The sequence below is a fragment of the Festucalex cinctus genome, chromosome 4 (assembly GCF_051991245.1).
Source record: "Festucalex cinctus isolate MCC-2025b chromosome 4, RoL_Fcin_1.0, whole genome shotgun sequence".
Classification (NCBI taxonomy): domain Eukaryota; kingdom Metazoa; phylum Chordata; class Actinopteri; order Syngnathiformes; family Syngnathidae; genus Festucalex; species Festucalex cinctus.
In genome coordinates, this window is record NC_135414.1 from 11,885,602 (window position 1) to 11,895,936 (window position 10,335).

Below are 10,335 nucleotides of genomic sequence, written 5' to 3' on the forward strand. Positions count from 1 at the left end.
GGGGGAAAAAAAAAAAAAGGCTATACTGTACCTTTTAAATTTACTAACGCGTGCAATTTGACTATAAACAAAGACCTGCGATCAATCTCCCATATGTTTTGCTCATTTGGGTTCTCTTGTGCTCGTATTCTGATTTGAGACTATGTTGTTGTTCATTTTTATTATTTTTTTCCAAGAGAAAATTCCAAAGAAACTCCCAATTAAGGTGTCTCTAATAAAGTGTCGGTCAACCAGCCTGTTGGCAGTGCGGGCCCCTCACGTTGAGAGAAAGGCCGACGGGGGCGGGGCTGGTGACTTCCCAGCACAGCTGAGGCGGATCTCCAGCCTGATTACGTCCGCGCACACACGCAATTGATGACCTAATTGAGGAGCGGGAGGAGGAGAAAAGTTGACTTGTTCCTCCTGCGCTCACATGTAGTTCCACAGCTGAGAGCATTGATGTGACGGGAGAAGCTTTCAGCTTTTTACTCGCACTTCTTTCCCCCTGTCTTTCACCCTCACACGGAGCACACATTCCACCTTCTCACCTTTAGTTTAGCGCGGCGGCGTTTCCCTTTCCGTCACTCCCCCTTTTTTTCCCCCCTTCCTCGACTTATTTTGTCCGGAGGGGAACATTCAACTTTTTCGAAACACGAATTGAAGCTGTTCTGAAGAAGAAAAAAAACAAGCGTCAACGTCTTCACCGCCTTACCACGCCACCTCGAGTTGAACGACCTTCACCGAACTGCCACAGCAGCCGCAACCCACCTTGCGCCACTCTCACCCGGCCAACACGCACTCGGCGCCGCGGCAGCATCTTCATTATGAGCCTCAAGACGGAGACGGAGCCCAACAACAATGTCTCCATGGAGGAGGAGGTCAGGTTCACCTTTTCCCTCATTCTGTTTGTTCATGAAACCAAGACAGAAATATATCTCCGGAAATTAACGGTTTCATTTTGTTGACCACAGCGCTGATCTTATATTGTTTGAATTCAAAACTGGGAACAATAATTTAGCTAAATTGGTGAAAATCTATTCCACCTGTAAATAAAAAGTGAAACATTATTTGTAAATATGCTTTATTTTATTTTTTTTACGTATTAGCAGCACATAATATTGAGTCAATGTTTAAATAAATTAGTTTTAAATTTGATCCAAACAGACTATTTCTGAACGAGCTTTCTTCAAAACCATTCAGAATGTTAGATGTTGAAATAAGACGTCCGAAAATATTAGTCTGCTCCAGCACCACAAAGTGTGGCTTCTATGGCTACCCACAATGTTAAAACATTAAATACAGTAAATCGATTTAAAAAAGGTTGGCTATTTCCAAGTCACTCCATATTGTTTTTATAATTAAAAAAAATCTATTATAAAATTCTTTTTAACTTTTATGTGAACTAAGATGACTTATTGCAGCTGCCATAATTAGTCTTTGTGTCCAGCTAGTTTGTGGACTAATGACTCTCTAAAGAGACTCGCAGAGGGGGAACACTACATGGGCCCTTTTGTTGCTCCCCTCTTGTTCATTATATATCAAAGCTTTGTGTGACTCATTGCCAAATATTGAGCAAAAAACATGACCCGTGTCAGTTTTACAAATATTGCATGTTGATTCATCTTTAATCAAAAATTGACAGCTAATTCACTGTCTTGTTAATCCGCTCTAAAACACCAGTTGCTCAGACTTGTAAGTTGTATATTTGAGTTGTAAAGGAGGAAATTGGTGCCGCAGCACCTGAAAAATGGCGGCAGGGTAGGGTTCCACGGGTCAGAGGAAGGAAATGGTGTCAAGCTGTGAACTGTTGTCCAGCGCTGTTCCTCTGGCAGCCCCATTGTGACGAAGGCCTCCCCACCAGCTGAGAACTAATGGGCCCCGCGCACTGTTTGTTTCCACAGCCAATCTGGGCTTCACTCGGCATCGGCCCTCAATGAGCTGTGCACGCCCAGCAGGATGAGAGCCTTGTTTGGTTTTTGCTCATTTAGGGAGATCACAATGAGTGTTCTTTCACTCAGGTTTGAGTCATGGCTGACCTGCTTGTGAAACTAAAGAGCATTTTGCCAATTGTGATTTATTGGTGTGCTTTTCTGCATTATGCTGTAATGAACACATTTTCAATCAGGACCTCTATGAAACTAGGTTTATTTAAAAAAAAATAATACAGTAAAGAGGAAAAATGACACTGTGGTGTGTAACTGTACATTTGGACAGCTACAGTGTTGATCGTATGTGGATGTATTGAAACATCATGAGGGAAAGAGATTTTATTTTGGCCTCTAAATGACAAGGAAAGTACCAAATTCCAATTGTGGCCGAAGCTATTCGTGTACGTTATCGTAGATGGGTTTAATCATTCTGTAACGTCTCATCTTTAACTTCGACTTTGACTCAAAATGTTTCATTTCAGGTACGAACACTGTTTGTCAGCGGCCTACCAGTTGATATCAAACCACGGGAACTGTACCTTCTCTTCAGGCCTTTTAAGGTATGTTGCATGTTTATAGGGGAGCTGTGAAATGAGATTCTGTAAAAAAAAATAAAATGAAAATTTACATGTAGTTTGTTATTAAAAATTAAAGCAGATGGAACTAGCAGTCGTATGTATGGACGTGCTGATTGATTAGCACTTCGACATTTTGTCTTGAATTTCAGCATTGTCTAGGTCAGTGATTGCCAACCAGGTTGCTGCATTGAGACATCAGAAGTGCCATTATGTTTGTTCAACAGGAGTAGTCAGCTTTTTACAAATTTTACACTGGTTAGATATTGAGTATATTGAAGCAAAATCATTATTTCAGTATTCACATATTTTGTGATGTTCAGTGTGCCTTAAGATTTTTTCTAATATAAAATGGGGTCCTCGGCCCAAAGATTGGGGAAACATTGGTCTAGATGTGCAGTCTAACACAAAGATTTAATCAAACCGGTTTTGTACATTGGAGCTGAAATCAAACAATTGCCCTGTTAATGAGTCCAAATATTTGCATATATGGAAATGAGGCCACATCATTGTTCATCTGCGGCTGTTTTCCACTGGGCTGTCCTGTCCATAAACACCCCTCCTTCTCGTGTCCTAACTAACCAAATTGGAAGTGGTATCCCTCGCACATGGATGATCCTGTGGAATGTGTAAATGAGTAACCCTCTCCACTGACCAACCTACCCTGTGTGTGACCCAACTTGCTCAATGAGAAGGGAAACTTTTTTTTTTTCTTTTCTTTTTTTTTTTGTGTGTGTGTATGTGGTCGTTTTTTGTTCGAATAGTGGTTGCGCATCGTGAAATGGCAGAAATGTTTGGTGTTACAGTAGCTGCTCTGACAATGTTGCTGTGCACAGGGAGCTTGTATGCATTCTCTTGTGGGATTTCTTGCAATTAATAAGCATCTTTTTGCTTTTTAGAAAAAAATTCCAGTCAGTTGTGGTTTGTCAAGGATTTTCTGCACCTAATTCTTCTTCAAATAAGTGCCACACAAGGCCAAAATATTTAATATCCTCATGGTGTATAAATATGGCCAAGCTGCCTGCACAGGGTAGTGCAGTTTTTTTATTTTATTTTTTAAAAGGTTAAAAAAAATGCTAGTCTTAATTTTGGCATAACAAATGCAGCAGGAGCCACGCTGGCTGCCAACGGATCACCAGCTGATAGCTGACAGAAGCAGGTCTCTCTTCCTTTGGCGAGCAGCGTTCATGCCTGAATCGCTTGCATGTGACTACGGTGGATAATTGGCTGTCTTTCTTCTCTGCAGGGTTATGAAGGGTCACTGATTAAGTTAACATCAAAACAGGTGAGTCTCCATTTGTTGATGCTAAAACTTGGACTCAGAATGTCTTTCGGTGATGTCATTGAGGATCAGTCATTACCACAACCCGTCGGTCTCATTTGCTTTTGCCGCTTGATTTTGTTGTGTAAAATAAACGGCCTAAAGAGCTTCTGATGTGCGCTTGACGTCCTCAGTATTTTTATTTTTTTGTCTTCCAGCCTGTCGGGTTTGTAACCTTTGACAGCCGATCTGGAGCTGAAGCGGCAAAAAATGCTCTAAATGCAAGTATTCGGATGATTTCATTATAACTTTTAATGTTGTAAATTCTTGAATTGTGCTTTTTTTTCCCCCTAACAAATCTTTAAAAAAAAAAAAAAAAAAAAACAAAAAAACATAAGGGAGTATTTTGACGACTATTTCCCATCCATATTTTCCAGCAAGTCAACTCTTTCTGTCTTTTCATAATTCAATGGCAGGGACTTTTTTGGAAAGATGGGAGAATCCTGTAGCATTACGGTAGTTTACTTTAACCTTGATACACATCCATTTTATTTTTAGTCTGGTGTAGCTTTCCTAATTTTGCATATCACTGCTTTACTATACTTGTTCTAAAGCCACATTTTTAGTGTTATTTGAACACATCTTCAGTAGTGTAACCTTTTTTTGTCACCAGTAGGCCACCATGGCAGTGTCTAACACACATACACGCATAGCCTAGCCTTCCTTATGAGCATCACCTCTTAGACACACCAGATGGCGCACACACAAACACACTCCAAAAGACTTCTCACTTTGCATGTGGGCACAACGCTTAGGGCACACACAAAAAACACAAGCAAGGTAAACCCACCCCAAAAATGCCACTTGGTCTTGTCATCGGCCCTTTCCTCATCTCGCGCTCTCCTCCTGGCTCACTGTGGCTGAATCTGCTCCAGTCACACGAGCTGACGGTTTCGTTGTGAGGAGGAAGAGATGTCAGCTTTTGGAAATGCTTTCAGCTTGTATCCTTCAGCCTCAAGTCAGCTGTTGTGCTTGAGTCGGGAGGAATTGGGTGTATTCTCCAGTCAGAGCAGAACAGTTCCTGGCTCGGGATGGTTTGAAGGATACAAGCTGGGTATTGAAACACGGCTGCAGGAAAGGAGATGGTGCCAGACTATGAACTAAAGCCCCTCAATCTAAGCCCACCTCCCTTAAACATTCCAATGTCCCCCTCCGTCTCTCCTTCAGGGCATCCGTTTTGACCCCGAAAGCCCTCAGACCCTGCGCTTAGAGTTTGCTAAAGCCAACACGAAGATGGCAAAGAGTAAGCTGATGGCCACACCGAACCCCACAAATATCCACCCTGCTCTAGGAGCACACTTCATTGCACGGGACCCATGTAAGTTGTACTGCTGCACCCCTCGAGGTTCGCATTCCCTCTCACTTAGGCTGTGCTGTCATAAATCTGTCCGTTATGGAAATATGTATGTCAGTTGGCAGAGGCAAAAAAAAAAGTATTTAACAAATCTAACACACCCTGCACATGCATGCATCTTAATTCTTTAGCTGCTTTGGCTGCTTTGCCGATGAAAATTAACTTTCTCAACCAACATTCATCTTGATGGTTTTAGACATAGTAGTGGATGACATTTTCAGTAAATGTTGCTTATGCATTTGGTGGAAATGGGTTGTTTTAGTCAGTATTTTTACTTGAGTAAGATAACTGGTTCACTTTATGGTCATAGAAGGGTAGCTTCTGTCACACAATGTCAACTTTCCAGGATTGGTGAGTTGTCATTTCAATGCGACGTTATCCTCAGATGACCTGACAGGGGCGGCACTGATCCCAGCCTCCCCGGATGCATGGACCCCTTACCCACTGTACACAACAGAGCTGACCCCCGGCCTCCCTCACGCGGCCTTCACTTACCCTGCGGCTGCCGCCGCTGCCGCAGCCCTCCACGCCCAGGTGAGGGAACAACCGGTGTGTGTCTCTCCTATCTTGCATGTTTCCTTTTAAAACGTTCACATCAGTCACACTGCCAAGGATAGGCAGGTTGTTTAAAGGGAAAGTCAACCAAAAAAGATGTTCTGTGTGCCCCAACTAGTCTGAACATGGCATTGGATTAAATATTGTTTGTGGAATATGAATTAAGTAGTAAAATTCACCCATTTTATCCATGTTGTTTTGCCACTTGCTGTAAAATTGGTGACAGCCTCACCGGTTTTCTGAGTTTTGTCATGTGATCTTTGCATGTTAGCTGTTTTTGGTCATTACCCGAGTCATTTTTAATCGACAGATGGATAATGAGTATTTGCTGCTTCATTCATATTCCACAAATGCAATATTAGTCACAATGCAGTGTTTAGAGTAGTGAAGTGCGTAGAACATATTCTTGTAAAGAATTTTTAATTTTTTTTGTTTGTTTTTTTTTGGCTCGACTTCCCCTGTAAGTACGGTCGGAAACATTTTCTAGAAAGGAAGCTCCCTGCTTTACTGGGCAGTGTCTAAAAGATGCAGTTGTCATAAAATCATACTTTAAGTGTATACATAGGTGGCATGCAGGCTACACTGTAGTTATTACGCATGTGTCTACTAGTTTCTGACTGTATAACCTGATTATCACAGTAACAAAAACCAAGGCATAACTCAGACTAAGGAAACTGAAAAATAAATTTATTTGAGCACACGTACTTGCATGCGCACAATGTGTGAGCTTGACACGGAGGTTGCAGTTGTGCTTTAGGCCAGAGGTGGCAGTCATGAGTAAAAGTGACAAACTCCACAAAGCACCTTAAGTTGAAGAAAAAAAAAAAAGTTAACTACTGCTGCCAGTGTCCCAACATTAATGATCTGTTTTTAGAACAGACCCATAGGCTACTCATGTTGTCCTTGGGGCTAACAGTTTTATTTATTTATCACAATGCACATCAGTCAGAATGCATTTGTTACTAACTTCTTTTGGCTAACCTCCCTCTTGTCACAGGAGAGGTGACAGGCAGTATTGCTAGTTTTTGAAACCTTGACTTTTTAAAACTACGTTAAACCAGTAATTAACCCATGCAGAGTAGTCATCTAATCCCACTCACAAACTATAGTCATAAAAAGAAAATGCTATTTGTTTTTGGGTCATTTGAAATTCACTGTGCTAATTCCACTTAATATTAGCGCACAAGGGAGGGAATGCTACATCACAAAGCATTGACACCGACTCCTTTTGCTGGCCACTTGAGGCTGTGGAATGCCTGGTATTTGCTTAGAAACACTCTTGACCTAATGTAGCCAAAATGTTGTGAGCAGGGCAAATGGGTGGATCGTGGGGGGGGGGGGGGGGGGTCATACTTTCTATTTGGAATCCCAGATTCCTGAAGTTGCCAGAGTTCTCAGCAATTCCCAGCGGTGAGAGTTGTATCCAAATTGCTGATGACATCCTGAATATATCGTGGTGGCTTCTGGAAGGGACATGTTTAATGAATGGCTCTCTTCATCTTTTCACAGCTACGTTCAATGCAGTGAAATTGTGCTCAATGAGCAGCTTCATGAAAGCCCATGACTTAACTTGAAAAGAGAGGAAAAAAATTAAGTGTTGCAGCACCTCATTTTGCTCATGACTGTTTGTTTCTTTAGATGCGCTGGTACCCTACTCCTTCTGAGACTTCCCAGCCTGGATGGAAGTCCCGCCAGTTTTGTTAGATACTTAGTGAGTAACCTTTGGTCAAACTGTTTAGATTTCACTATCCACCTTTCTGTGACTGCTAAAGTCATCTTGTGCTAACTTGTCAACAGTAACAAAAGTAATTAACTGCAAAATGTGTCAATCCAAATTGCAATGAGAGCTAAAATTGTCTGGTATTAAAGGAAATCCAGCAAGAGTCTAAAAGATGCAACAAAAGTTTGGGCTGTCAGATTTAGGTTTTTCTTCATGTATGCAAACTTGTATTTTATTTTATTTTTAGCTAACCCATTTTAATTTTTCACAAAAGTCCTTTTTTTATTATTTTTATTTTTATTTTATTTTTTAATCAGATCCCATGTCTTTAGTTTAAGTTGCAATACAAATGAACCCTTAAAGACCGCTGAAGACTTTCGGCAGGGCTAAGCTGTAGACAAATGAAAATTGGTTGTGCATCCCCTCCATGTATACATACAAAGTGTTTGTTTAGACTAACATGTTTTTGTTTTCTGCAGGTGCCTGGAAACCACACCTTTCGTCCAGTTCAAGTGAGGTTTGCCAAGCTCATTAATTTAATCAGGTTTATTTAATGGACAAATTTGCATTAGAAAAGGTATTTATATCTCTGCCAATTCTTTTTTTGGAGGGGGAAGCCTGAGTACAAAAAAGAATCTTGCTGTTGACAATCTTGTGCCCTTTTGTGGTACATCTTAGCACTTGCTAGAACCTTCTGCAGGCTAGTTAAAGCTCCATGGATCATCATTGCTGAGGATAATTAACACCTTGAAGTTGTAACGATAGTCTCACTGGCCTCAGAAGTATGAAGTCATTGCATGTTAAAATCTTTTTGGCATGAATTTAGAACAGAGTTCTGTGTATCCTAATTTTCTTAGTTTGTGTTTGCTCTTTACCTTCTTCTGGGCTGTGAAATGTTTTGTTCTCCTGTAGCTCCTTGTTACCTCTATCGAAGCTCAGCTGATGTTCAGTGGTTTATCTCGCATGGACCTTGTGAAGGCATCCCTGTGTTCTGACAATCCCAGTCCCTATGATCATATCATTGTTATTTGACCAGAATAAAGTACAAATATTTTTGTACTTTTTGTGTATTCGTGTGTATATGCAAGTTGGTGCAACTAAATGAACATGTATAAGTTGAATGTTTAGTCGTCTCGTGTTTTTTGGTGTTAATTTTTGTTCCTGTAATCCTGTTTAAGTACAGTAGTTAAGGAAGAAAAAGTGCAATTTGTTTAAATGGGAAGTGGGTGTCTGTCCAAAAAAAAAAAAGTATTCTGAACATGGCGTGTGCTGTTCTGCTAAAACGAGATTGCTGTGAAACGATCATTCAGAATGTGAAACTGGACTACAAACTTTTGGGGGGCTGTTTTGAAATGAGTAAGCAGGATTGGAGGGGATAAATTTAGTTTGTGGTTTAAAAGAAACATGTTTGTTTCTGTATCTGCTGTGCATAAGATGTAAACAAATATCCATCTTATGAATAAAGAAGTGAATGCATTTCTTTGGTGGTCAATTTTTTATTTCTCATACGGAAAACCAAATGGAAATTTTCAGATGCAGTGTAAAGCCACACACTCAAAAATTGACTGTGGTCAGCAGATGTTCATATCAATAATGGATCCCAACTATTCATTTGTAATGCACCGGTGCATTAGTGTCTCTCTGCATCATGTGTGGACTTGACCTCATAAGCTGGTAAGACGCTCTGCTCAACCGACCATAATGGCTCCTCCGGGGACTCCAAGGACTGTTCTCAGTGTGGCAGCTGCCTAAATGTCCTGTTTAAACTAAATATTTGCTTACTATGCCATTCCAACTTATAGGTGGTTGCACCCAACCCAATACAATCCAATGTCAGAATCTGAAACTGACCTCCGATGGTCGAATTGCTAATAGTCTCAAAACCTATTTCTGTTAGATTTATGCAGTATAGAAAATGTGATTTTTCTTTTTTATTTTTTTTTTTCCTATATAAAGCTTTTTTTTTCTTTTTTTTTTTTTAAATATATAAATATTGAGGCGGGTGTTAAGTTTCCCTTAATTTTGTACCACCATCCTGTTCAACTCTGTCCCATTTGATTTGGAGTGAGTCCGCATTGATCTCCAGTCAACCAGGGGCTCACAGACTTGCACCGCTGGACCAGAACCCAAATCTGTGTTCTGGGAGGAAGATGGATTACTTTGACAGAACCCAGACAATAGGAACACACACAGGCCCTGGATCTAACCGAAGACCATAATGTGAGGTCTAATTTAAATTACCAGGTTTGGCAACCAAACTGCTGGCAGTATATTTACCCAAGAAATACCCTTTTATTGCATGCTTCTTGAACTCTAAAATGATGTGCTTCATTTAACTTGACTTTTGCGCAGAGTGGGATTGACATGAAATCAATACTGACTGTGAAATTGTGTGCAACTGGGAAGTGGACTGGTTTCTTTTTTTTCTTTTTTTTCCCCCCTCGCAGCATCACAGGCAAATGCAAAATCAGTATAAAGCAGTGGTTCTCAACATTTTATCAATGATGTACCCCCTGTGAAATATTTTTTCAGCCAAGTACCCACAAACCATTTTTGGTTGTGTTCTGCCATTGAGTTATTAAATTTTGGAACTCTTGATTTTTTTGGAAATAAGATCTTACAAAAGAGCAAATTCAATTAATTATAGACTTGTGCACACATCACCATTATCTGTTCTCCTTTGGGGTCATATAGTAAAGATTTGTTCTCAAAAATAAATTTTAATAGTTTTGAAATGATTTACAGATGCTATTGGCATTGACAGGCTGGCTTGAACCATTCTGCTATTGGGATAGTCAGGTTTTTGTAGGACAAAAAAGTTCAATAACATTTATTTCATGACCTTAAATTGTACTAAAGTATTTTTATAAATTATATTTAAAGCATTTTTGCACGGATGCCAA

At 40.3% G+C, this 10,335-nt stretch overlaps 1 protein-coding gene across 2 annotated transcripts; it reads left to right on the plus strand.

Moving 5' to 3' along the window:
* Nucleotides 1-343: 343 nt before the first annotated feature.
* Nucleotides 344-8,908, plus strand: rbpms2a (RNA binding protein, mRNA processing factor 2a). Of its 2 annotated transcripts, none has more exons than XM_077518911.1 (8): nucleotides 344-857; nucleotides 2,390-2,467; nucleotides 3,729-3,767; nucleotides 3,962-4,024; nucleotides 4,971-5,121; nucleotides 5,543-5,706; nucleotides 7,351-7,423; nucleotides 7,912-8,908. In XM_077518911.1, the coding sequence occupies exons 1-7, from the start codon at nucleotides 804-806 to the stop codon at nucleotides 7,414-7,416; spliced, it is 615 nt and encodes a 204-aa protein (XP_077375037.1). In that variant the 5' UTR covers nucleotides 344-803; the 3' UTR covers nucleotides 7,417-7,423; nucleotides 7,912-8,908. The 2 variants fall into 2 exon arrangements, with proteins under 2 accessions (XP_077375037.1, XP_077375039.1); XM_077518913.1 differs by having other exon boundaries at nucleotides 349-857; nucleotides 5,543-5,691.
* The last annotated feature ends 1,427 nt before the right edge of the window (nucleotides 8,909-10,335 follow it).

What these genes read in the sequence shown, in the direction of transcription:
- rbpms2a (XM_077518911.1), top strand. Translation starts at nt 804, where the DNA reads ATGAGCCTCAAGACGGAGACGGAGCCCAACAACAATGTCTCCATGGAG. An exon ending in ATGTCTCCATGGAGGAGGAG is followed by an intron (nt 858 to 2,389) that starts GTCAGGTTCACC and finishes GTTTCATTTCAG; the next exon opens with GTACGAACACTGTTTGTCAG. An exon ending in CCCAGGTGAGGGAACAACCG is followed by an intron (nt 5,707 to 7,350) that starts GTGTGTGTCTCT and finishes TTGTTTCTTTAG; the next exon opens with ATGCGCTGGTACCCTACTCC.